Genomic DNA, 27,803 nt, shown 5'->3' on the forward strand with positions numbered 1-27,803 from the left:
GTAATACGAAGGACTTACGCAGGCAGCCACACTTTTTGAGTTCGCAGTGACATTTGATTATGATCACAAATATTCCTGCTTTGCTCAAGGTGGCCTAGTTTACACACCATATTGGTGATCTTTAGCACAGTAGGAATACTTTTTATCAGAATTAAACGTCATTGTTAACTGAACAAATGTGGCTGTCTGTGTATGTCCTTCGTATTTTTATTCTTTTTACTTCTGTGTTCATTATTTCATTTTCTCATGATTTAGTCCTTTTGTTTTTGTTTCTTATGTGTTCAATATTTTATTTTTATGAGGTTTTAGTTAAGGATATGATGCCCTCGTCATTTCCTAGTCCGGGAAACAGTGGTGACCTCGTCGTGTTCAAGGAGCAGTAATGACCTTTTCATCTTGTATTTCTTCCGCGGCGAACAACGGTGTCTGTGTGCATCTGTGACGTGTTAATCACACGGGAGGATTTGGTGACCGAACAGAAAAACAAGGCCAGCAAGGAGCGACTGGGGGCTTTGAACATCACACGGTGCAAAGAAGGACTTCAACGACGAGGCTAGCAAGCATGCCCTTGTCAAAACTGCTGTGCTCGACCGGAGAGTTGAATCAGGACTGTGACTCTGTGAGTAGGAATCAACGACTTTAAAACTTTCGTATAGTTTACTGCTTAATTGTTGCCTTCTGTTTGTTTTATTTTAATATGTGTCTTTGTGCTATTACATTTTTAGTCTATTTTCATGTTTGTCCGTTCTATATTACAGTTTTGTTTCTTATCATTTTTTCTTGAATGGGGGAAGTACTTGTTTAGAGTTTTGGTGCTTTTATAAATAAAACTTTTTTGCAAACTATATTCTCGGTCTGCTTCCTCGACAACCAATCCCGCCAAAGGGCTGTTTACTTTCCGACGTCGAATGATATGTTACAGTGTTTCCGAGCTAGCGATCGCCTGCATTCTATATGTGTAGCAGACAGACATGTCGGAATGACAGATTCCGAACCAGACCAATAACGATTGGTCAGTGGCCTATTCTGTAGATATATCTACGTAAACACACGTTTGGCAGTGTGGGATAGCAGTAAAATGTATATTATGTGGATATTCATAGAAATGCATTATATGATCCCATGTCTGGACCTGGAAAATAGGGTACCTGCCCCATGAAAATAATTTTCATGTGATTCTAGAAGGAGCATCGCATGAAATTGCTATATATGGGGTGGATACCCTATTTGCCAGGCCAAACACGGGATCATATATAGCAGTCCATATATGGCATATAAGGAATTGGGCAGATATGGGTATATAAGGAATTGGGCAGATATGGGTATATAAGGAATTGGGCAGGTATGGCTTCATCAGTCCAGATATGGCCAGACCATGCATATCTGGTTATATCTGCCCAATTCCTTATATATCGATATCTGTGTTTTTTAATATAAGTCCAGATATGACATCTCTGTAAGGGTACGCTTCACCACCGTGCAGCACCTTTCATCCCAACTTCGCCCCTCCATAGCGGAGGTGGGACCCACTGGGGTTTCGCATGGGCAGCTTCACCCGGGAACGCCCAGGCTTTGCCACCGGATGGGCAAACATCATTGCAACTTTGCCCTTGGAAAGCCGAGGTGGGACCCACGGGGGTTTTTCATGGGCATCCAGATTGGGGTATGCCCATGCTTTGCCTTGGTGGAGCATTCGTCTTCGTAAACTCGGCCCCTGCAAAGCCGAGGTTGGACCCGTGAGGGTTATTCTTGGGTAGCCCAACTCGAGCACGCCTACAATTCTCCACCGTGGTGCCCCGATTTCGCATTTGGCCACCACAGAGTCGTGGTGGCTCCCATGGGGTTTTTGTATGAGCAGCCCAAGTCGGTGCATACCGAAGCATCACCGCCGTTCAGCCCACATCATCGCAACTTGGCCCCCGTAAACCGAGGTGGGTCCCACGAAGGTTTTGTGGGCAGCCCATTTCGGGCATGCCCACACTTCGCCGCCGTGGAGCCCGCATCATCGCAAAGTTGCCCCTGTACGGCAGAGGTGAGACCTCGGCCGTACGAGAGCCGTACATGGGCCCACCTGTGTTTTACATGGGCAGACAAACTCGAGCAGTCCCACGCGTTGCATTTAGATACGCTAACTACGACTCCCCCCCCCCCCCCTCCCCCATTTCCGAGGTGGCAGCCACTGAGAAATTACATGGGCAGTCTAAGTTCGGCAGGACAATTGTTTGCCGCCCTGAAGCCCGCATCTGCGCTACTTCTGCCCTCGCAGAGTTGACGTGTGAACAACAACGATATTCCAGCGGCAGATCAATTCAGGCGTGCCCTAGTGTAGCGGAGGGGGACCCACGAGGGAATTGCTAGGCAGCCATTGTTTGGTATGCACACGATACGCCAAATTTTGCACAGCATATCTTAGATTTCACCCACCGCGCCACTGCGTGGGCAGCTCATATTCGGCCTACCGACGTTAGAGAAACGTGGTTTGGCAGGCGCTGCCCAAGCCCACAATATCCACGTGGGCCTCCATGGTCCCAACCTATTGTGCGACTTGGAATGGGTTTTTCCTGTTTCTGTATAAGAGGGTTTTCGTTCAATCGGTTTCTTCACATTCTCTGAACATGTATCAACCAGATCAACTCAAACCAATAATTCAGCTACTTGGATTGTTCATTTTACTGGTTGAACCGACCACTCGCAGAAAAGAGCGCTGGAAAAGAAGTAGAAAAAAAACTATAACCTTAAGGATAGATTGCACTCCAGGAAATGAATTCCTGCTAAACATAGTTTTCCGTTGCCACCACAGTTTGAAGATACAGGTCGATATAACGGCCGCGAGATAATCGAAGCTTTCGCCATGCACCATTCTCCGTAAAACATTGCGCCTTCATCGCTATGTCTCACCGACGCGGACGTGGCCTTTGCGCGTCCAAAACTACAACAACTTGGGGGCCTTTCATCCTTCCTAAATGTCACTTCCCTTATTACGCTCCCCCTCTTTTTACCAAACCTGCCTTGCTCCTACTGACGCCGCAAATTCTGCGTCAGGCACAGTCCCGTCAACATGTTTCTCTCTCTCCCCACCTCTACCCTTCCTTCCTTTCCTCCTCAATCATTCAGCTCAGGGCGACAACAGTCGCAGATGTTGACGAATGTGACAATAAATGAAGTCTGCCAGTAATACAGATGTGTTGTCTTGTCCTCGTCAATTATGTAATTCTCTTTAACACCAAACATTGCACATTCGTATTTCTGATCATGTGGACGCAGATGCTCAAAATGCGAAGTCTCTGGAAGCGATCAAGCGGGCTGCCCTCGTGGTGTGCTTAGACGGCGGGGTGGCAGACGCGGAGCCCTACGAAGTGGCTTGGCCCCGGCAGGTATACAGGGGCGGCCCGAACGCCGAATATGCAGCCAATCGATGGTGGGACAAGCCAGTTCAGGTAAGCACCACATATGTGGACACCGACCCTAAGGGGATGCCGGAACTTCTCATGATTGCTTGAGAATAGACATCAACTCGATATACGTTTCTTCATTGTCTGACAATCGCTGCCCAACCAAAACGTTTATATTTAATCGCACTTCTCGGTGGCTCTTTCATTGGATATTTATTTTATTGCTTATCTCCCCGGCAGCTCTAAATAGCAATTGATGTACATTGTGGAACAACGTGTTCCCCGCATCCCTATCTAGGCCTAGCTCAGGCAGGCTGTGGGGCCTCGCCACGTGGGGGCGCGTCCCGGATGCGAGGGCGAAGCCGTATTCCCTGGTGGACGGCTTTCCCTCGCCCTTCTGGGGTGATTTTCCTAAGGCACACCCCTCGGGATCATGACTTGGACGCGTCCTCCCCTCCGGAGAGCCACCTACATCTGACCCACCCTGGGCGCGTCCATTCCCGCAGGCTATATAAGACGGCCCGAATCGAACGGGCGGGACTCCCGCTGGGGGCGGCTCTGCTCGACGGAGCCTTCATATTCTTATCTGATCCTCCCCCTCCGCGATACTGTCAACAGCGGCAGCGCGGACTCTGACTGGCGATCCTGTCAAAAGAGACATCGCCGTCATCTCCACCATTGTTGGCCCTCGGGCAAGCGTGTGACATTTGGGTCAATAAACACGTCTTTATCCGGACCCAAGGAACCTTCTGTGTTTCAAAGTGGTACCCCCATAAAAGGGGAAACCTACATCTGGCGCCCAAACGTGCTGCCTGTCCGGCGACTGCAAACAAAGCAGCACTCTCGCAATGACTGCGAACCAGGCCAATTTCCGGCCAAGAACTTCGTGGACAGAGGGAAAGGTGAATGCCCAAAACCCGATGCCACTCAACGGCTTTGTGGCCACGCCAGCCACGCACGAACACAATGAGCAAGTGTCCTTTCAGCCGAGCTTCCCTAATGGGTATGACTCACAATGCCCGGAAGGCAACCGAGGCACTCCTTCTCGGAGCACGCCAGCCTTCGTCGCTGAGCCAATCCCACTCGCGACTTTCGAAGTCAACACGGGTCCGACGAGACAAGAGACAATGACGCAACAGCAGGCAGATGCGGCCTCTTACAACTTCGATCTCTTCACCTCAGACTGGCCGTCAGCTTCTCCGCACGGAGATAACACTGACGCCGTCTACGAGCCGCAGCACAGCACAGCTGCTACAGGCGCAACAAACCACTTGGCGGGCCCATACAGAGGGAACAACCCGCCAGCCGCACATGCGGAGAGCTATTCTCACCAAAGAGAAAGCGCGCTCGGCGCATATCAACCCCTGCTAGAAAAGGCAGCACGGGTGATCGAAAGCCTGACGAGCGCACTGCAAACAGCAGTTAGGCCCCTGTCGCCGACACGGCCCCGGTCAGAATTCCTATCCCGACATACCACGGGTACGGAGACCGAGTGAGTGCGACAGACTTCCTCGAATACCGGAAAAGGTACCACCAGGCCACGGGATTGTCGGACCACGAGATACTAGAACGCATCTTGCCAATCTCGTTGGTCGACCAAGCGGCGCGGTGGCTCCGTCTAACCGGAAGCCAACTGTCGTCGATCGAGCAGTTCCGCAAGGCATTTCGCGAGGAATTCCTCCCTGCAGACTACGAACGCAGGATGAGGCGAGAGCTCGAACAAACCAACACCCAGACGAGTTACTGTTGGAGTTCGTTAGGGCGATGCAAGAGCTCTTTAAGCTAGCAGAACCCCCAGCGCCCAATGCAGAGCGGGTAGAGCGAGTCATTCGACAAACGCACCCGACTTTTGCGTCGTATCCCCGAGGCAGTCGCTTTCGCGACCTGAACGACCTGGCCTCGAAGGCTCGGCGGATTCAAGGAGACATTCTCGCCGCACGAGCGTATCGCCCCCCACCGCTAGCATCAGCGGCACTCGAGCCGCGCCGCGCGCGGAACGGGGACGCGGCGTCCCGATACAGGAGACACGAAGCCGCCCGCTACGCAGACGAGCGAAGTCGAAACACGTACTACATATTAGATCGTGCGCTCGACCCGTACTCCTATGAACGGCGGGAAGCAGAGACTGCGCCGCAGTTCAACAGGCGCAGTCTCGGACCACAGAGATCGGACCACAGAGTTACCGACGCCACGGGAGGAAACGCGGCCAAAGCGTCCAAACACACAGGACGAAAGGCGCGGCGCACGTCAAAGCGCACGACAAGACTCAAGAAATGTCCCGCAACAACGTTGCTTTCGCTGTAATAGCGCCAACCACCTGGTTCGACAATGCCCAAAACGGCAGAACCCCGGTTCCCAACAGTCGGGAAACGAGCAAGGCCGCCGATAACCAACCCGGCGGCTCAAAACGGCACGGAGCAGGAGACGCTTTTGCCTACAGCCTACAGAACAGGCTTTCTGACCGGCACGCTAGCCCCATTCATAGCCCTGACGATTGTCGGTCGGACGTTCAAGGCACTGCTGGACACAGGAGCCAGCGCCTTGCTTTTCGGCGACGAAGTGTTGGCCAACCTCCAGCAAAACTCAGTGCACATGAGGGAGGGCAACACGGCCTTTCGACTCGCGTGTGGTACCGCCCATTCAAGCGGTACTGTGCGGTTGGTTGCGAGATGGGAGAATCGAGTAAGACGGCAACGCTTTGTTCATCTCCCCAGTCTTTTCGTTCCGATCATCCTGGGCAGAGATTCTCTCGCCAAACCAGGGATCGTGATCGACGTGAGTAGCGGTGCCTACCGCTACTTACGTCGATCTCGGGCTTCCTCGGAGGCAAAACGCACGACCCGTCAGTCTGGCTAAACGAAAAGCCTTCGACGTCGCCTTGGACGAAATGATCAACACCGGAGTTTTCCGGCGGTCAAACAGTCCCTGGGGATTTCCCGTTGTGCTGGTCCCAAAAAAGGACGGAAGCTCACCTCTCTGCGTGGACTACCGCCGTCTAAATGACGTAACGCGGAAAGACGCATATCCGCTACCGAGCATTGACTCGATCCTTTCCAACCTCGGTAGCGCACGGTATTTCACAACCCTGGACGCTAGCCGAGGCTACCTTCAAGTTCAAATGGAGGCAGGTGACGAGGAAAAAACAGCCTTTGTGTGTCGCCGCGGGCTTTTCGAATTCACAAGAATGCCCTTTGGTCTGTGCGGAGCGCCAATGACGCTTGAACGCTTGATTGACCGAGTACTGGGAGAACCCAAATGGAAACATGCAATGGCCTATCTCGACGACATTGTCGTGCACTCCAACACCTTCGAAGATCATCTACGAGATCTGAAGGATGTGTTCGACAGACTAAAGGCCGCGGGTATCACTTTAAAGCCAGAAAAGGCCCAATAGCCGAAACCCGAATCAACTTGCTTGGGTTCACGCTCGATTGCGGGCTCATCACGCCAAACCCCGAGAAGCTAAAGGCTATCCGGGAGTTTCCGGCGCCGACAGACGTAAACTCGCTCCGTCGCTGTCTGGGATGGTCAATTTTTACCACCAATTCATCCCAAACTGCGCGTCACTCCAAGCGCCACTGACGCGGCTACTGAGAAAGACCCTGAGATGGAGTTGGGGTTCCGAGCAGGAGGCGACATTCCGTTGCACCTCTAAAACGCTCGCGGACATAGCTGAACTAAAGCTGCCCGACTTGAACAAGCCTTTTGTGATCCAAACGGACGCGAGCAAACTGGGCTTGGGAGCGGTCCTAATCCAAGAGCACAAGGGAGTGCTTGGTCCGGTAGCTTTCGCTAGCCGCTCGCTGACACCCGCTGAGATGAACTACAGCACATGTGAACAAGAGTGCTTGGCTATTGTATTTGCCCTAAAGCGCTTCGACATTTATGTCACAGGACCACGTTCACGATCGAAACAGATCACCAGAGCCTAATATGGCTCTCGAGACTTCGCGAACCCGCAGGACGGTTAGCGATATGGGCCTTGCTACTGCAGAAATACGACTATGTCGTGCGGTACAGGAAAGGCAGCACAAATGTGGTGGCGGTCGTACTGTCGCGAACCCCCGTACACTGCGTAAATCTTTCCGCGAGGACCCAGGCCGAGCCAATGGCAAACTCCAGCCACGCGAAGCCGAAAATCAGTCCAAAACGGAGGCAACACCACTAGCCTCCTCGGACGAAAACGTGAACCACATAGACGCAGTGAGCGCAGTGGGGATCGTGTTCAGCAAAGAATAGCTACTGAAAGCTCAGCAGAATGATCCGTTTTGTCGAAAGGTGATCGACGGACTCTCGAGTGAGTCGGACTCTGTGAAGTCGGGCGGCGCGTCCGCCGGGCGTACGACTGCTGGTATTGCAGTAAACGCCGAGTGTCGAGATGTATCTGGTGCTGGTACTGACACGCTGGATCAATTTTCGCTGAATGCCGACGGGCTCCTGCTGAAGTATATCCCATCTGAGAAGTGTTAGATCGCGAACGAGAGAGCCGAGACCAGGTCGTTCCAGATGAAAGGCTCCATTTTTAATAATCAGTCCGAGCCGATCGCGAGCACTGCGCGAGCTCTGGCAGCGTGGTACGCGCCGAGCTCGCGCCATCGCCGCCTACTGGCACACCGTCTTTGCCAGTATACAACATTCTTCCCCCCTCAGGAGAAGTTGTCCGAAGTAAACCGGGCAGGGGGCCTCCGGACTCGAGAACCTCGTCGCAGCGGAATTTCTGGGTTCCCTTGAAGTGGCGATGCTTCCGATGACGAAGCTGAGGGTGTTGAAGCAGGGTCGACTTTAAACTTTGACTTTGAAGCCGGGGTATCGACCATTGAACAAGCCTGGCTTGTCGTGGGATTGTCAGGCATTTCTTGAGATGCCGTTCCTTCTTGAGATGCCGGCGAATCGCCGAATGGACAGTCTCTTTGTGCTTCGCACGGCGAGGTGCTGGGTGGCTCCCGAGGTGTCTGCCGACGTCTCATGTGGTCTGCATGCACGAAGCGTACCTTTCCTTGCACCTGTACAAGATAGGTCACAGGGCTGACGACCTTCACCACCACCCCTTCGTCCCAGGAACACTGGCCTTGTACCGTCTTGACAAACACGTTGTCGCCCTGTGTAAGTGATCGCATTGGAGCACGATCCAAGTCGATTGTTTGTTTTTGTCGCGACTGTTTGTCGCGCATGTCACCAGTAAAGTTGGGCCTCAACAATGAGAGTTGAATTCGTGGTTGCCTCTTCAGAAAGAGTTCTGATGGAGATAGTTTTGTCACCGTTGATGGCGTGTTTCTGTAAGCCATCAGGAAGTCGGAGAGCTTCTCTTGTAAGCTTCGCATGGACTTGGTGAACTGATCATGAAGAACTTGCTTCAGCAACGCTTTTTTAGTGGTTTGGACTACCCTTTCGGCTGCTCCGTTTGAAGCGGGATGGTAAGGAGGCGTTTTTATGTGTTTAATTAGATTTCGTTTCATGAATTCCGCAAATTCGTGAGATGAAAATTGTGGCCCGTTGTAACTTACAATTTCCTCCGGCAGTCCGAAGTTTGCAAAGACAATGTGAAGTTTTTCCAGTGTCTTGGCGGTGGTCGTGGAACGCATAGGAAAGACTTCCAGCCACTTAGAATAAGCATCCACGATAATCAAGAAGTTGACGTCATTTTTGGTTGCGAAGTCAATGTGGATGCGTTGCCAGATTTGTTGTGGATACGTCCATGGATGTAGAGGTACGACCGGAGCGGCTGCCTGAACAACTTGGCAAACCTTGCAGCCTCGAACACACTCTTCGATGTCTTTGTCGAGATTCGGCCACCAGACGAATCCTCGTGCTAGCATCTTCATGCGGCACATGCCGGGGTGTTCTTCGTGTAGCAAGGAGAGGACTGTACTTTGAAGTTTTGTCGGTATTATGACACGCAGCCCCCATGTCAGACAACCTTCCTCTACTGAGAGTTCACTTCTACGAATATAAAATGGCTGCAGCTCTGTCGCGTGTTCAGGCGTTGGCCACCCTCGCAGCGTGAAGTGCAGACCTCGGCTAAGCAAGTTATCTACCGAGGTTGCTTTGCTTACTTCCATGGCAGTTATGGGTGTGGCATCGAAGAGCGCCAAACACCCCTTCTCTGCGTCTTCCGACAACCTAGGCAGAGGAAGACGTGAGAGCGTGTCTGCTGCTTCGTTGTCCTTGCCACGTCGATAACAGAGTCGGTAGTTGTAGCCTGACAGAAGCAACGCCCATCGTTGCATTCGAGCAGCGGCCAAGGTTGGAGCGGCCTTGTCGTGAGACAGAATTCCCAAGAGAGGCTGGTGGTCTGTGTATATTGTAAAGAATCTTCCATATAGATAACGGTGAAATCGTTTCAGGCAAAATATGATAGCCAGGGCCTCTCTTTCTCCTTGAGCGTAGTTTTTTTCCGCGGGTGTTAATGTTCTCGACGCAAAGGCAATAGGCACTTCCGCACCTTCGGACGTCTTGTGGAACAGAACAGCTCCAAGGCCGTAGGCTGACGCATCGCAAACCACCCCGATCGGTTTGTCTACGTCATACTATGCCAAAGCTGAGCCGTTGACTAGCAGATCTTTTGTCGCGTGGAAGGCATTCTTGCAGCTGCTGTCCCATTTCCAGCGATGTCCTTTCTTCAGGAGCTCGTACAATGGCGACGCCGTGTCAGCTAGATTACGCAGAAACTTTCCATAGAAGGTCAGCATTCCGAGATAAGCCTTAAGTTCCGTCACGTTGGTAGGTTCTGGCGCTTCTGTGATTGCCTTGACTTTGCTTTGTGTGGGCTGGATGCCTTTTGCGGAAATTTGGTGTCCCAAATATACAACTGAGTCCGCAAAAAACTTGCACTTCTCCTTTCTGAGGGTCAAGTTAGACTCGGACAATCTTTGTAGAACAGAGTCCAGGATTTTGCTGCACTCTGCCATATCTCTGCCAGCGATGATGATGTCATCGATGTAACAACACTTCTGTGCAATTCCTTGCAGGGCACGGTCCATCAACGATTGAAAAATGGCAGGTGCGCTTGCTACTCCAAAAGGAAGTCGCTGGTACTCAAACAGTCCCAGGTGTGTATTGATGGTCAGCAGGTGTTTCGACGTGTCGCTGAGCTTGATTTGCTGGTACGCTGACGACAGGTCGAGAACGCAGAACACTCTCCTCCCAACCAACGTGCTGAAGATGTCCTCTGGATGTGGCAACGGGTAGTGATCCATCTTGAGAACCGGGTTGATGGTCACCTTATAGTCACCGCACAACCGAAGGCTTTCTCCTCCGTTTTTCGGTACCACAACTAAATGAGTGGCCCAGTCGCTTTGAGAAACGTGACGCAATATGCCATCTTTTTCAAGCTTTCGCAGTTGTGCTGTCACCGCTTCCTTGAGGGGCAGAGGAACAGGACGTACCTTGCAAAAGACTGGAGTGCTGTTTTCCTTGATGACAACCTGTGCCTGATGATCGCGTACCATGCCAGGGGAACTGTCGAAGACGTTCGGATACTTCTTTCGAAGCTGTTCCACTTGGTCTTGAACAGTGATGCTGCAGATAGCCGTCCAGTCCAGCTTCAGCTTCCGGAGCCAGTCGCGACCTAGGAGCACTGGTGGACTTCGACCTTCGCTAGCTACTACAAACAAGTCGAGTGTTTCCTCTTGCCCGTTATATTGGACTTTGACTGAGATCTTCCCTTTTACCGACAGCCGCTCACCGGAGTAAGTGCGAAGAGCTACTTTGGTTTCCAGGAGCTCTTTCTGGGGAAAGTGTTTAATAAAAACTTATTCTGGTATGATAGAGACCGCCGCTCCCCTGTCGATCAACATGAGTAGAGGAACTCTGTCCACCTCTACAAAAACTTGAAATCCCGGTGAAGATTTCGTACACGTGTACACGGTCAGTAGGTCTTCATCCTCATCATCAGACTCCTCAAGGATTTGAACGTTGCGCTCTGGAGTCTTTCCAGGCGTGTTGCGACACATCTTCCGGAGATGTCCAGTCTTGTAGCAGATCTTGCAGCGATACGTTTTAAAACGACAATTGCGGGGTTCATGCTCATTTCCGCAACGATAGCAACTTGTTAGCGAAGTACTGGACTCATGATCATGAGACGTGCTTCTCCCATGACCTCTGTTCTCAGGAGGTGACACCTTTTTATGAATAGCGTTCACTGCTTTGGATTCTTTGTGCATGTCCGCCGCTTGTTTTGCTGCTGCTTCTTTTTCCCGCGCTATCTTGCAAGCGACTGCGAAAGTTAGCTTTTCTTCAGCAAACGCAAACAGTTCCTTCTGAGTTTCTTCGTCTCTCAGGCCAGCTACCAGCCTGTCCCTGAGAGCACTTTGCAAAAATGTTCCAAAATTGCAAAATCGAGACAAACTCTTCAGGGCCAAAATGAAATCCTCCACGGATTCATGTTCTAGCCGACTCCGTTGGTTGAACCTACAGCGTTCGGCTATTACGGACCGTTGCGGGCCGTAGTGCTCCTCTAATAGAGTCTTTATCTCGCTGTACGTCTTAGAGCCTGGCAAGTCTGGGGCTGCTAGGTTTTTGAGGACTTCGTATGTTCGATCGCCGATGACTGTTAGGAATGTTACTGCCTTTTTCTCTTCTTTGATGCTGTTCGCAGCGACGAAAAGCTCAAAACGCTCAACGTAGGTCTCGAAACTCTGAGAGGCCACGTCGAATTCTAGCACCTTCCCGAGGTGTGGCATTTTCGTACACTGCGACGTTCACTACGTTGAGAAGTAGAGAGAACTGCTGCACATACTATTTCCTTGAAGTCCTTTCAGCAGTGGCTCTTCCCGCTGCTCGCTGCGGGTTCTTGGCTTAGCACCGTGGTAGCCGTGATCCAGGTCCCCGTTCCTTCGTGAGATGCCGATGACCTCCGACGACAGGTAACCAGCATACTCGTCGCCAATGTTAGATCGCGAACGAGAGAGCCGAGACCAGGTCGTTCCAGATGAAAGGCTCCATTTTTAATAATCAGTCCGAGCCGATCGCGAGCACTGCGCGAGCTCTGGCAGCGTGGTACGCGCCGAGCTCGCGCCATCGCCGCCTACTGGCACACCGTCTTTGCCAGTATACAACAAGAAGGACACAGATAATGTGTTCAAGGTGGTTGTTCCAAAACGTCTGAGGTGCGCAGTAATGCGTTACTATCACGACTCGCACTTGGCCGGACATGCGAGCGGCTCCAAGACTTACACAAAGTTATGCCACATCGCAACCCGGCCGGGCATGAAAAGGGACGTATTCCGCTACGCCCACACGTGCCACACTTGCCAAACCTTCAAACCAAGAAGCGGCAAACCTCCGGGCCTAATGTAGCCGATCGACAGCCAAGAACCATGGTCTTTGGCGGTTTGTGACGTGGTCGGCCCTTTACCAAGGAGCTCCAAAGGACACCAGTATCTATTGGTTGTCACTGACCACTTCAGCAAATGGGTAGAACTTTTCCCACTATGAAAGCTGACGGCCCGAGCAATCGCTGAGAAGCTCATGGAGGTGTTCACCCGATTCGGGTTCGCTGAAGCTCTACTAACAGATAGAGCAAGCTACTTCGTCGGGAAGGTATTCGTGGACGCTTGCAAAGCGCTGGGCATCAAGCACATAACAACCACACCCTACCACCCACAGGCGAACATCACGGAGCGATGTAACAGAAACATCAAACCCATGCTGGCAGCATTTGCCAAAAAGCACAGCGACTAGGACGCATACATTCCCAAGATTGGGTTCGCACTCCGTTCCACTGTCAATCGCTCGACAGACTTCACCCCCGCCTTCCTCACACTTGGGAGAGAATTGTCGAATCCAATGGACCGCGTCCTGGGGGCAAACGCTGGGGTGAGCGACGCAGAGTCGAAACAGACTGAACATGCGAGCACGCTACAAACCCGGATGACGAAAGCTTTCTCGGAGGCCCGTAGCAATCTCGGGGTAGCTCGAGCTAAACAAAAAGCTCAATACGACCGCTCTCGCCGGGATCTCCGCTACAAAGTAGGCGATCTCGTGCTCAGACGAAATCATGTTCTGAGCGATGCCAGCAAAGGCTTTTCTGCTTCACTGGCACCAAAGTGGTTGGGCCCGTACCGAGTGCACGAAGTATTTTCACCACTCGTGTACAAGCTGACTGAGAAGGACTCGAGAAAAGTCAGCGGGCCTATGCATGTCTGCGATCTCAAACCGTACAACGAAAGGAAAGAAGAAGGGGACGAACAAACGCAGCCCCCGCAGTAATATGCACGTAAAACGCGAGACAACGCCGACGATGAACAGCAGGCGTCTTCGCTACAATCTACGAACTTGGAAAAACTCATATCCGAAGTTTTCGTAGAGGCAGCCCCAGTAGGTGGCGAAATGTCACATTAAGGGAAGTGCAAAACACAATGCACCTACTGCCTTCGCGAACGCGCCAGACACCATTGTTTTACTGGCAAGCAGTGACCTAGATAGAAGGTCACCTCAGCGTTCGCTCCCGGATCAACCCGTAGGGGAATCCCCCGAACTACGGCATCCGAGGGAAAGGGTAGGCGTAACGGCCATTGGTCAGTTATTGCCACATACGCTCACGTGTCCAACACGTCACCGCAACAGCGCGGTACGAGCGTCGTCACAAGCGGTCGGAGACCAAGTGGTCATTCAACCGCAGTACGTCTCCGCATCCACGAAGAGGATCCCCAGCCAGCACGGGGCTTCGCGCCGTTCGAGAGCTGCGGTCTCCTGGCTACGGCGGTTCAGCGGCGTTCATGGACCACGGCCGCGCGCCAGCCCCGCTACCCCAGCCGGCCACGGGCCGAACCAGCTACCTGCCGTCGTCGTGCGCGTCGGGATCGACATCCGGTCAGAGACTGCCCACTCTTCATCCGCGGGACCCGCGCCGTGGTCGGCCAGCTCACCGACTAGGGACCAGCTGTTCCCATTCGTCCCGCGACAAGTCCCTAGGGCCCCACCATCCACGTCCACCAAAGACCCTACGCCATGGTGAGCGAGCTACGGCAACGTCGGGAACGACACGGAAGACATCAAGTTATTTGTTACCCCATGCATGTGGGAACCGGCACCGCCGCGTTGTTATTTGTTTTGTTTTGTTTTCGAGAGTCGGTAGGTTAATTTTTATTTTTCTTAAACCTACCTCAGCCTTAAGGAGTCCGGGAGTGTAGGAACCACGAGTTCCCCGCATCCTATCTAGGCCTAGCTCTGGCAGGCCGTGGGGCGTCGTTACGTGGGGGCGCGTCCCGGATGCGAGGGCGAGGCCTGGTGGACGCTTTTCCTCGCCCTTCTCGGGTGATTCGCCTAAGGCACACCCCTCGGGATCCTGACTTGGACGCGTCCGCCCCTGCGGGGAGCCACCTACATCCGACCCACCCCGGGCGCTTCCATTCCCGTAGGCTATAGGTTGTATTCGTGAAGCGGTGCATGCTGGGACCAGCGCCATCTTGCCGTCCTCGAGAGCAGACAGCCGCGCGCGCACTCCCGTAGCGCCCAGCGACAGGTGACGGACGCGTTACGCACGCACCGTTGCAGTGCGACGTATTTATGGTGTTTGCTCGCCCGCTAACGTGAAGATGTCTTCTTCAAGTGGTTGTCCACCGCTGGGTTTATACGGCCTAAGTTTAAGCGGACGGGAACGCACACGTTACGAGGAAAAGGTTAAAATGTGCGGCGCGGATCCGTTCGCGCTGCCGCCGATTGACCTAGTCCGGAACAGCAACCTATGGCCGCAGGTAGAAATGGGCGACATACACAACTACCTGATCCTCAAGACAAGTTTCGTGACGCGCAAGCAGCTAAAAGCGTACAAATCATTAGACGCCCATAATTACCTTACGAGCGGATGGGTCCAGGAGCCGGCAATGAAAGCAGCGAACGCGGACAGCGTGATCATCGTCTCGAAGGTGAGCCTAACTTTTCATGTTTTTGCGGACGCGTATCTTCGCTTAATTTCGTTTGAAACGGCGAAACGGTCTGTTTCAGGAGCGTGTAGTAGCCAGTGATAGTGATAGCGCGAAGGAGATGATGGTGGCCTAGCGCGTCTTAGATCGGAGCACGTGGAAAGCTCGTGCTGCAGGACCCAAACATCGTACCGGTGTGCAGTCGTGCATCGCTACTGCGTGGTGCACCTAGTAAAGACTCCAGTAATGACTGAACCAACTAACTTCGATCGAACTTGCGCTGCAAGTAGGCCTAGCCCACTGATTCGAAAAGCTCCAGGAAGTTAATGCCAGAGAAAAACAAACTATGCCGACACTCACCCGAGACGAAGTGGCGTGAGCACACCTTGTACTTGTCGAGGTCAGCGTCCAGGTCTTTTCTGTTGATGCGTTTCAACCATTCTCGCTGTCTCCTCGCGGACAGTGTTCGCGTCGTGTCGCATTCACGAGTCCGTACCTTCGGTATTTTAAAGAACCGAGCCTCTGCGACCTTGCACTCTTTCTTCTTCTTTGACGATTGCGTCTTGTTGTGGCAACCTACCACCACACACGACACCATACCCGAGGCAGAAAGCGCGGCTGCGGCTTCGCCTGAAGTTTGAAAAGGTAGGATACGGTTGTCCGTACGCGACTGTGCGACTGTCTGCTCCCGAGGACGGCAAGATGGCGCTGGTCCCAGCATGCACCGCTTCACGAATACAACCTATATAAGACGGCCCTAATCCTACGGGCGGGACTCTCGCTGAGGGAGGCTCTGCTCGACGGAGCCTTCACATCCTTATCTGATCCTCCCCCTCCGTGATACTGTCATTAGCGGCAGCGCGGACTCCGGTTTAGAACGCAAATTTCACAACGTCTAAGTTTTATTTGTTGCCATATAAACAGTCTTTGTATATTATATTTTATTGTTCAATAAACCACTATTATACCTCGCTTTTAACACAAAAAGACAAATGAAAATTGTAATTTCTAAAAATATGAAACCGAATTTTAAAATTTTTTTGAAATATTCGGTAATTCACAAATTTTACATTGAACTCATAATGTTAAACTTGTATTCATAAAAAAAAAAAGAATTGGACTTTCTGATGATGTCTGAGTAATTAAACTGTCACATAGGTATCACATGAACGTGCCAATATTTACAGCAAGTCATCGAAGGAACACAGTTTCATTATTTGTTTTTATTATTATAAAATATATTTTTTGTTCAGCTTTTTAAGCCTAATGGAAACTATTTCTAGAGTGACACAAAAGAGTCCTATCGCTTTATTTTGAGAAGTGAGAAAATGGCGAGCCTTCAAACATGTGGTTCCCAACTTGTGGGGGAAAACGTCATTTTCGTATCCGTCACTTCAATATCAATAACTTAAAGAAAAAAAAAACATGCCCAGATTGCCGATTTTGCTTTTTTATTTCAAGAATGCTCCAAAAACATTTGTTTTAACGTAAACATTTGTTCTACAATCGTGCGTGAGTGGGATAACAATAACGATAAATATTTCGCTTCATCTTAAAAACAAATACTATGCTGAAATTTCCGCTGCCGCTACGCCCTTTCTTCACGTAATGAGTTATTATTTAGAGCGAGAGTTGGTTTTCTACGGATAGCCAATCTGTTCTTCTGAGTGGTGTAGGTTTCGGAATCAGTCACCACAGCTTCTCGCGATCTCCGCCTACGATCCGCATACTCTTGGCTTTGAAGAGCCGATCTCTTTTCCCGGGTGTCGGTGGTTTCTCGGAAACGGCGTCGCCGCTGTGTTTCGGTTTCACGTTGTCGCTTGCGCTGTGCATACTGGGGAATACTTGAAACCCTTAAGCTGCGGTGCTATCGTAATAGGAGTGCGCACCAACAGCGCTGCCTAACTGGAAGCCTGCGAGAACGCTCCTTCACTATCAGGTAAAAGGGAAAGTGAACGTCACGAATGAACGATCGGAGCGATGGAGCACGTTAGAAACTGTGCCGTGGCCTCAACAAACAAGTCCAGTCCGAACCCGAGACTGCTGCAGGTACCAGGGCAATAAATGCTTAGGCATTTTACAACCTTTTCCTGGTGTGGTGTTTAAGAACTTTCCGAAAATTCAAATAAATATGAGCTACGACAACTACGCAGATACTATAGTCGCTGAAAAGGTGACCCCGAATCCATGGCGAGCTTTCTATGTTGGACAACGGTTTGACATCACGAGCACCTTGAGAGCGCGCGCGCAGCCAGAGCACAATGGAAGGCATGGAGCGCTGGCCGGAGGACGGGGGTTCCATAGACACTCCCTGCCTTTCCCACTTTGTCAGTGACCCTTTTAGAACACATATTTAAAAAAAAAAAATCATGAGTCATTCCACTCTGTGGAGGTGGATAATCAGCGAAGCTGTCTAGCACACGACGCAGACCCGCCCCGAGTAGCCTGAGGAAACTCATCAGGCGCGACGGGACTGCCACCCCGCGGAACGTAGACACGCGCGATGGGACCGCCACCCCGGGAGAGCGGAAGGAAAGGAGACTAGGGACGCGAGCGCTTGGAACGACGACAAAGAGAGGGCTGTTCGAGCGTAGACATGGCCGTCGCGGATCTCACTGCGGCAAATCTTTGAGCGAACTTTATTTCCTACCTGAGAGTGTACTGATCTTGATAATGTTGCCTATTGATAACTAATCTAGTGAAAATGCATATTCAAGTGATGAGATATATAAGCTGTTGCACAGAATGTAGCGATTTTTTGTGAACTTCGGGACATCAGTTACTGTTGACACACACAAAAAATCCGCTGAACGCTAGCCATAAACAGCTTCGCAGCGAAAAAAGGCAATGTCACGCGCACATGCCATAACTCTTCCCTACTCTACTGCTTAGCATTTAACCTCATCTTGAATGCAGGAAAATACCTTTTTATTACCTCTAGTTTTATAGTCATATTATTAAGTGTAAGTGCTACTCATGTCGGATTGCGACACAAAGTCTTGTAGGATGAACACCGGCTATTCTTTTTTTTTTCATTGCTCGATCCAGGTGATTGTGGGCGAAGACGGAGGGTCCGCGTTTCTGTGCGATCACGCAGTCATCGACGGCACCGTGATGGCTGGACTCACGAATCACTGCTACGATTACGCGTGAGTTTGAATTCAGCGGAAGTCGATTACTGCTCTTTCGTGTACACTTTTTGACCATGGTCTATTGCACACAAGCAGTACCGTCTTTCTAGAAATATTAGAGATGATTAATTTGAGTTCCATCCGCACGATTCTGTCGCAATCTCCCCAAGTGTGTCGGCATAACTGGAAACAGAAGTTTTTATAATCTGCGTCACATTTACGACCGCAGTCAACACTCCGATTAGATGGAGCTATTCAATTAGCACCAAATAGTGCATAGTCACAGAATTCGTCGTTTTACTCTGTTCGCTCTTTCCGGCTAAACCGGTGCCGCGCAGAACAAACCACAGGATTAAGGCCAGACCACAAGGGAGGCTTTTCACGCACTTCGCCCAAGGCTTCGCCCAAGGCTGGGATTTACTCGCAGAGCAAAACCAATGAGACCATAGACCGATCTCACTAAATGTTCGGTGCATGAGTGACACCGCCATAACTTTCGTTCAAGGAGCCAGACGGCCGTGCATTTAAGGGATTGTGCCGTCTCGTGCTCAAAGGCGCAGCGGCGTAGTCAAACAGGCTGGTTATGTCGGTCTTTTTTGGCGGCACCTGATCGGCCTTTCTTTAAGCACGACAATAAACGCGCGCCATTTCGGCAACTCAGCAAACGCGGCGGCGGCCTCTTCTCAAGTTCTACAAGTGCCAGTGGTTTGCGACGTTGAAAACGGAAGGGAGGGGAAGGTGGCTTGGGGTAAGGAACCGCCAGTGTTACGAGCTTACACGGTTGCCACCGCGGAAATCTGTTTACGGCCGTAACGGAAACGGTTATCTTTGCGTGCGCTTCAACTCGTGATTGTCATGGCTCGACACTTTTAGCGCAAACGCGTTGCTGGTTTTGCTAAAACAAAATGTTATTCACCGCCAAAGTTACCAGTCATTGTGCCGCCACCGCTCTCGCTGGTCGTCATGGCAGGTCGCGTGAGCGCCACATTGGCCTATTTAACGAACTCCTCCAGATGCAGAGTTAGCTTCTCGACTTAACCGATCCGTCTCATGCCAAGTAACGGGCGCGAAAGGTCACGGCCGTGTGCTGATTCATAAAGATCGGGACGCCCAAATCGGCCAAGTAAAACTCCAGATTTGCACCGTGGATTAAACCATGTGAAGAAAACCCGATAAGCGTACCTAAGAGATCTCGCACTGGGCCCTCGATTCGCATTACGGGAGGTCCCTAGCGGCCCGCCCCTACGCTGACGTGGTCGAAGTGCGTGAAAACAAAAAGTCCCCTGTGGTTGACCGCACATTCGCTGTGCGTCGTGATTGGCTTAGGCTGTGACGGAAAACGCAAAAATATGACGACAGCTATGACGATACACTTTTAGCGCTGCTTGATTGCCTCTATCAGACCGTTGGCTGCAGTCGGACCGCGGTGTAAAAAAACGCGTACGGTAATGTCACTCCCTCCGACTGGGCTTCAAGATGTTCTGCGCGCCTGTTGCTGCTGCCAAGGCGGCTGCGGTTGTTGTACGGTGCCGTACGCCACCTAATTTCGCTCGCCGCTCTCCCGCAAGCAATTTTCAGTCCTTCTAATCGCATCGGGACCCGTGCGTAATTTGCGTGAAAGATCCGCATAAAGGTAATTGATTCCAGATGCCATATTGCTGTCCAGTTTGTGTAGCCGAGTCTCTCGTCGAATCCGGAGATCGGGCCTCCACACATGAGCGCATCCTTGAAATGTTCCGTTCACCTGTGCGTCCGACTTTCACATATTTAACTTGATGTACTTAAACTTTGAAGGGACATTGCCATTACCTTCTCCCCACCCCCCCCCCCCCTTTAAAAAAAAGCCCCCCAAAATTTGGTGTTCGTTGACGTGCCAATTAATGTGGCGGTGATCCTGGTGAACAAATACAAAATCAATAAAATTACACCCATAACGAAATAAATTACCTACGCTTCTATGCACCCAGGTCGTTTTAATTAATTTTTCGAAATTAAAAAAAAAAGTTTGATAAAACAGTTGGCGTATGTTTAACTGTTCTATTTTCTTTTAATGTATCGGGACTACTCTGGTAAGCACAAACACACAGACAGAAAAAATAAAAACAGACACAATTTATTTTGCCGGCAAACCAGTTAACCAATTGACGTTTCTTATGGGTCTGCTTTTTATGGGTCCAGCGATTGTCGCATCATGGTTCCTGTTGACATCCACCTCGCAACGTAATCCAGGATGGGCTTCCCCAGATTAACCTTCCAAAGTAGGGACAGCATTGTTCGCGACCTAATTTTTTTTTCCAACGTTTTGGGTCTTTAGTACGATCTCGCTATCAGATGTAGACTTGAGATCGCCGTATTGAGCGAGCTGCAGCGTGCGCGCAGCACCTCTCATGCCTTGAAGAAGAGGTCCTTCGTCTGAAAAAGCAAAACCTTCTTCTAATTCTTCGAGGTGTACCTCGAAGAATTAGAGGGAGGCACCATCTGAGGCGGCGCTGTAAGCGTGCACATCTTCCTCTTTCGACTCAGACTGGTCGGCTTGCCGAGACCAGGCTCGCATATTCTTCTCTTAAGAGATCGACGGTTTTTATCAATTTAACTGCGTTGTCGGTCGTTGCTTATTTATTTATTACTTGATTGATTTACAATATTGAAAGTCATTTTGGGATGTTTCAGGAGTGAACAGCGATAGAGCAAACAAAATTAAATTACCGAACATCAAGAACGATCACCAAAATGACACCATTTGAGAACAATTTCGGGTAAAAAAGAACACTTGAAGTTATCACCACCAAAAGAGTACTGGCACGTCTCCGGATACAAATCATATAATACACTTTCAAACTGCACTGCATTGTCAATCCCAACAAAGAGGTCGCCATCCAAACTATTCCACTCTAGGTCTTCTCTGCAGAGGCGTCGTACCTTGAAAGTACTTGAAGAACTTCGCTTTTCAAACGTTCCGCGGTGTGTCGCTCGAAAAATTATTATGTCCAACGTTTGCGGGTGAAATTTCCCATTTTTGACGTATTGGACGTTCACGCCGAGAACTGCGTGTTTGAGACCCGTGGCGCAATCGATTTTCAGGGACAAACACTGTTTTCTATAAGACTCAGAGCCTCCCATATTCTGACAATTTCTGCCTCTTCTGACACCTTCTGCCGGACGGCGGCACAGCGTTTTCTTGGCAACGGCTTCCTTCTCGCTAAAGTGGATATGGATCACGCGTAAGGCTCGCCAACATTCGTGGAAGGCTTGAGGTTTTCTTCTAAACTGAGTTTTAAGAATACGAGCCTGTTCTCTAAAACGTTTTTGAATGAAATGGCGTTCGACATACCGTAGTAAACCCGAATTTGATGCTGCGTTGTTATTCCGCGGCTGCTCGATCTGTCATACCGTCGTCACGTTCTGGCGATTTTTTTGTCAGGCGCGTATGCGCGATGACTTCGAGCGGCTCAGGCGGATTCTCTGACACTCAGTAACAGCGGTCATTGACCTCCTTCTTTGTAAAGTATTAATGCAAAAACATTTGCGTACGAGGAAACAGTTTGCTGCGCAGCGCTAACTAAGCCTCTCAAAATTTCCGGCGCACAGCTCATGGGAATAGTACCTTCAATTTTCGCCCGAACTGTTTGGTGAACCGGCTAAAAACGGTTTTTTTCTTTTGCTCTGGTTCAGGTTCAGCTCCATAGTGTCGCCGAACATTTCGGTTCAAGATCTGGTTCGGTTCGGGTGAAATAAGCATTTCAGTTCTGGTTAAGGTTTGACACCCTGAGCGAAATACATCGGCCCTAATTGTATCCCGATACAAATAATACACCTGAAAATGTAATTTGATAGTGAAATACAAAAAAAAAAATACATTTGAAAAATTGTATCGCTTTACAGAAATATCAATACATAAAGTTTTTTTTTTTTTTAATACTATCGCTATTCATTTGTATCTCGATTCTTTCCAACCTTGCAGGGTGGGCAATATTTTTTGTCAAAACTAGTAAAAGTCATAAAGGCAGTGGTGCTTTTTTTTTAAACAGTACAACGGCAGGAGTGGGAAGTCATGGTGATTGGTATTCGCAGCTTTTATACTTTTGTTCTAGTTTTTAGGTCGGCAAAAAATGAACTTAACAGAATTAATTCCAGATGTTAAATGTTATTTTTCTTTTTCTTGACAAACTGCATTTTTTACGACTGTAAAAACTGATGACTCGCCAGAATTCGTTGAAGTTATTAGACAATATAATGCAATTAACCAACCCAGTGTTTACAAACCGAAGAAACTTGAATAAGTTCAGCACTTAGATATTGCTTCTTGAACATAGTTTTTTCTAAAAATTATTACATGGAGATGCTGGCATGGTCGACGCAGTGCGATAGTCCCTAGGAAGACTGGCTAATCTCCCGCTCGAATGCCTCTCTCCGCGCAGCAAGACGACGGCGCCGTGGATGAAATTGCAGGGCGCGCTGCGCGCAATCGGTGTCATGTTGTAGCTGCCACCTTTTGCATTCACGTCCTTCTTCATTATCAACAAGCTTTCTCATTCACAACATGAGAAAATCATTGTGGAGCTCTCTGCCTTCTTAGCAAGGACAAATTTGCCTTTCTTAAGTTGTACGGGACATGTAGTGCCGATAAGGGGCATACTCATGTTGTTCTTGCTTTCCATTTCGGCCTTTACACCGTAGCAATGTACAGCGAGAAGGCAGCAAGGCAGTCCGGGTAAGGCTTCTGAAGGCCAGGAGGTGTAAATAATTCATCTAGGAAGTGCTCATTTGCTTGTGTTTGTGATAATTTGTCCATTCTTTTTTTGTGTGGTTTCGTAACTGCCGAACTCTGGCACGCCGATTGCTCGCAGCGAAGCCACGCGGTTTCATTCCGCCGCTGTCGCCGATGGGGGCAGTGGACGAAAGACCAGTGCTTGCTATGTCCCTGCCCTTATCTGCGCATGAGCTTTTCGGCTTCTGGTAACATATTCGGTGCATACTGCAGCGAGAAGGCAGGGAGCTTCGAGGCATCTGAAAACAACGAGGAAGCTGCTCATCAAAAGCTGCAATTTGTTCTCGGACACGATACCTTACTAGCAATCGAGAAGGCGACATCGTTTCAAGCAAGGTCAGTATACGTTCTGCTAGATCACCAGAAAGCAATAATGCTGAAACCGTGTTATTTGTAGACGGCCTTTTCCTAACCGGCAATAGGTCCTGCGAAAAACCTCGCTGAGAATATCACGCATAGGTGAACATTTATCTTGAAGTAGACATGTGCCTTTTAAGGATTGTAACCATCAACCGCGGCGGCAGAAAAGATATGAAGACGACGACGTGTACGAGACATCGAGATTCGAAACTTCTCCAAGGCTACGGACTACCGAAACCACTCGCTATAAATAGTAGTAAATATTAATGCACAGAGTGTCACACACAAAAAAAAGAATACAGGTCTTTTTTACCGCAAAACTAGACTAGGCATCGCCGAACGCTCATTTTCCGCCTAAAAGTAGCGCTAGAGGTCACAACCAGATGACAAAGTTTCAGCCCGATCCGACACCTTATTCAAAAGTTATAAGTGATTTTCTGAAAATTTGCTTGAGAAAATGGCGGCCGTCGGAGTTTTTGAATACATGGGGCTCTAAAGCCCGGTTCAAACGGACCCGAAATGCAGAGACGGGAGCCGGAACCGGTAGCGACGTTAGCGCTCCCTCCGCACGGGTGGTGACGTACTTACGGCTTCCGGCTCACGGATTGAAGAGTTGAAAAATTTTCAACTTTCTCCTTCCCGGGCCGTGACGTAGGTTTCCGTATTTTCTCCGCGGCCAATCAGCGCGGCGCGCTTCCCCCCTCCGCCCTTCTTGCCACCGGCGTTCACGTGGTTCCGCGTGCGAATGCCCCAGTCGCTCCGTGCTTGCTTGCAAGGAAAGCTCCGGCGATGAACTTCCCGCCCGTCTCCGACGCGAGGAAAGCAGCTCAAGCTGCAAAGAAGAGTGCCGCTGCGTTTGACGTACCCGAGAAAGCCTATGGATTAGTTAGCGAGTTCAGCGGTACCCCTGGATCTGCGACAGGTATCGTAGGGACCACAAGGACCGGGACAAGTGAAAGAACTCGATACTGCTTTTAATAATTTATTGACACTGTTTCGGAGACACGGGAGGTGGTTGCAACCCGATGAAACGGCATCTTCAATGCAAATATGAGTGGCCTTCAGGAAGGCCGTTTGTAGAGGCAGGCAATGGCTGGCTGCAAAGAGACCGGAAAGGCAGTGGGATGTTATGCATAAGCAAATGTGCTAAGCTTCCAGCTTTGAGGGCATGCTTGTTCACTACAATTGTAATGAAGCAACTCATTGGTTAATTTTCTTTTTTTTTTTCTTTTTTTTATACACAATGTTTTACCAGCCTCGGGAACTCTGCGACCGACAAAATCCCCTCACCCCCGAAACTAAATCCTGGCTACGTGCCTAGCTGCAACCATTGTGCGTGCGAGCTACATCCGACACTTAAAAGGTTAAAAAGGTCAACGACACTGGTGCGCGCTGTAGAACAGTTTTTAGGCAGTACTGTACGACCGCTAGCCTAGGGTCTTTAACACCCGTCACGCAGTAGTGAAACACGAACGTCTGCTGGTACGATGCTCATCCAGATCGAAACGGGCAGGGGTGGGGATTGAACCCAAGATCCTGGGTTCTGCAGCGCGAGCTTTCGTGCAGAATTCACTCATAAGCAGCTTGTAAGCACACATCCTAGCTAGCACAAAGGACAAGGAAGCACAACGAGCACAAAACCGTGACCAGATTTAGTCGGCCGAAAGAGTGTGTCGTACAAGCTGCACATGTGCATGCCATTGCTATTTTTTATAGCACAGACGCAGTAAAATTTGACAAGGATGTGACTGTTACGAATGCTGCTCTCGTGATCCTGCCGCGTTAAAAATGATATAAACGTGCTTTCACTGCGGGAGCGCACGCTCCAGGTGAGTAGTCCTGCGAGCGACGCGCGGGCCCATGTGGAACGCCCCTTGATATATAACATGAAAATGCTCCAAAATAAAAAAAACAGCACACCCTACCTGGCTCGTGACATTAGGAAGCACTCGAAGAATTCCCGACCGTCGGGGTCTTCGAACCTCTGTCTCACGATGGTGGCAAACTCGCCGAACATTTTTCGAGGCTTTCGCTTCTTCTTTTTCTTCACGCTCCGTAGGTACTGCTCACACGCAGCCGCGAAAGTAGTCAGCCGACGTCAGTTGATAGTTCTTGCATTTGTGACGCACCTCACTACACAAAGGTTCATAAGTGAGGCAATTCGAGCTTCGTAGCCGAGATTCTGCCGAGATGACGCCATCACGAAACAAAGCGAGTGCCGCTCTAGACGGAACCGACGGAGCGCGCCGCGCGCCCGGGCTGCCCGGGCGACAACTCGGCTTGACGACAGCCGCTGATTGGTTGCCTGGGGAGCCGCCTTGACGTCAGCTCCCGTATACGGGGACCCGTGCCGCGTGCCGTTCAAATCAAACCGTGACGTCAGCTCCCGTGAACGGGAGCCGGAAGCGAAACGCCAGTACGGGTTCCGGCTCCCGGGTACCGTATTCCGAGTCTGCTTAAACTGCGCTTAAGGCACTACAAACCGAAAACGGGCAAAAATGGGCTCCATTTTCCCAATGAAACTCGGAAAATCACATAACTTTTAAATAAGGTATCGGATCGGGCTGAAACTTTCGCATCTGGTTCTGACCTCTAGCGCCACCTTTGGGCGGAAAATGAGCGTTCGGCGAAGCCTAGTTTATTTTTGCAGTAGAAAAAACCCTGTACATTTTTTGTAACACCGTGCAGTTTTACTTTTGAGCATCTTAACAGCGTTCTCGCGATTTCAGCGTTATATATTACAATCGGATATCTCAGCGAAATAGCTGGGTATTAACACGGTCTTTGCTACCTCGCAGATTCTGAATATCTTTTAAGAAAAATAGGGTCGTCATAGTGTTTCTTAAGCAGGGATACAAACCAGAAAACTCGACTCCTGCACATCAAACAATTGAATAATTCACCGTATCTGTATTTATGTGGAGGGTGTTACAGTGCAAAAATTTGATTGCGAATATATCTCTCTTCGCAAAAAGGATGCAAGCTTGACAACATAAACTATGGTTGTGTTCGGAGACGAGAGAGTTAGTGATGAATGTAACTTGTGACACCATCTATCGATAGGCCCGGCGAGTAATCGACACAATTTGTGGTCATCTAGCTACGTTTATCGCGACAGGGCGCCACAAGTTTCATTAGTCTATGGCACCCATGCATCGTAACTCGGTCGTCTGCAAACACATCTGTCTTTGAATTTTGACAAGTTCACCACCTAAATGAACATTATCGCTGAAAGTTTGAGTTTTATATCGGCAGGCGCCTACTTCCGCAGTTTTTCTAGAGCGTAAGTTACACTGTGACCACTCCGTAGTATATCTCCATAAAATATGAAGGGAATACTCCCCGTATAACTTCGATTTTTGAGCCGAAGGGCTTAGAGAAAGACTAGTTTATAATCCTAAATGTATCGCGAGCATACGGTAGTTCCCAGGTAGCGGGTAGTTACGCTGAAAGTTCGAAAGTTAATCGAATTTACGTTATGTAAAGATGAATGTAAACACTAATATAATAAAACCTACCTGAAAGCGAGGGACGAGCACAGACAGGTACCGCCCGTACTTGTAGGTTCTCGTTTCTCCTTTTCTGTTTTTTTAGCTTTAGGTGTACGATTATCTACGTCAACACGCTCGTACTAGTTTAAAATGTAAATTAGGTCGCCCTTTGTTACGTGCTACTTTTAAGAAAGAAAAATATAAGACAACAAGGTACAATATTGCCGCATAAAGAGACTGTGATCCATCATGATGTCCTTAAACACAACAGGTATTCCGACGACACTCAAAGGCTTCTGTATACATTTTCTGAGTATGGAAAGAACTTCATCCAGTTGTGCAACATGAGCCCGGACGGCTACGTACAGATGGCCCTGCAACTGGCGGCTTTCAGGTGAGAACACGTTGATGGAGCACGTAACGCATTCTTCGTGAAACACGTTTAGGGTTCGACACTGTGGGGGATAATTGTACTTAACTTTCTAGGATGTTTTTTCGGGGTTTTATTTTTACTAGCATGTTTGGTGTTTTTTGTGCCATTTCTCAGCATCATGCAAAATGGAGATGTTTATCGGAGATTATATGTTAAAGAAAGAGGAGGCTATGTTCCCTCTCGGCAAAAAATACAACTCTAGATAATTATATCTTTCGGCGAAACTTTGGAAGTTTTATTTTAAACAGCTTATTTCAGGGTTTTTTCTTGTTTTACTTATTTCAATGAAAGCGTCTCGGGACTTAATTTGAGAGGTTTATTGGAATTTACATAAAGCACGAATCACTGGAAATACTTGCCACGT

The 27,803-nt window shown here is 49.7% G+C and overlaps 1 protein-coding gene across 1 annotated transcript in view; it reads left to right on the plus strand.

Annotated features, from left to right (window-relative positions):
• Positions 1–27,404, plus strand: part of LOC8043472 (carnitine O-acetyltransferase-like) — a 63,480-nt gene extending 36,076 nt beyond the window's left edge. The window contains exons 3-6 of the mRNA XM_040220271.1: positions 3,265–3,437; positions 18,305–18,405; positions 23,369–23,491; positions 27,278–27,404. Coding sequence (XP_040076205.1) covers positions 3,265–3,437; positions 18,305–18,405; positions 23,369–23,491; positions 27,278–27,404 — 524 coding nt within the window. The remainder of the gene's footprint in view (positions 1–3,264; positions 3,438–18,304; positions 18,406–23,368; positions 23,492–27,277) is intronic.
• Positions 27,405–27,803: the final 399 nt, after the last annotated feature.

The sequence above is a fragment of the Ixodes scapularis genome, unplaced genomic scaffold (genome assembly GCF_016920785.2).
Source record: "Ixodes scapularis isolate PalLabHiFi unplaced genomic scaffold, ASM1692078v2 PGA_scaffold4__175_contigs__length_147842914, whole genome shotgun sequence".
NCBI classification, from domain to species: Eukaryota; Metazoa; Arthropoda; class Arachnida; order Ixodida; family Ixodidae; genus Ixodes; species Ixodes scapularis.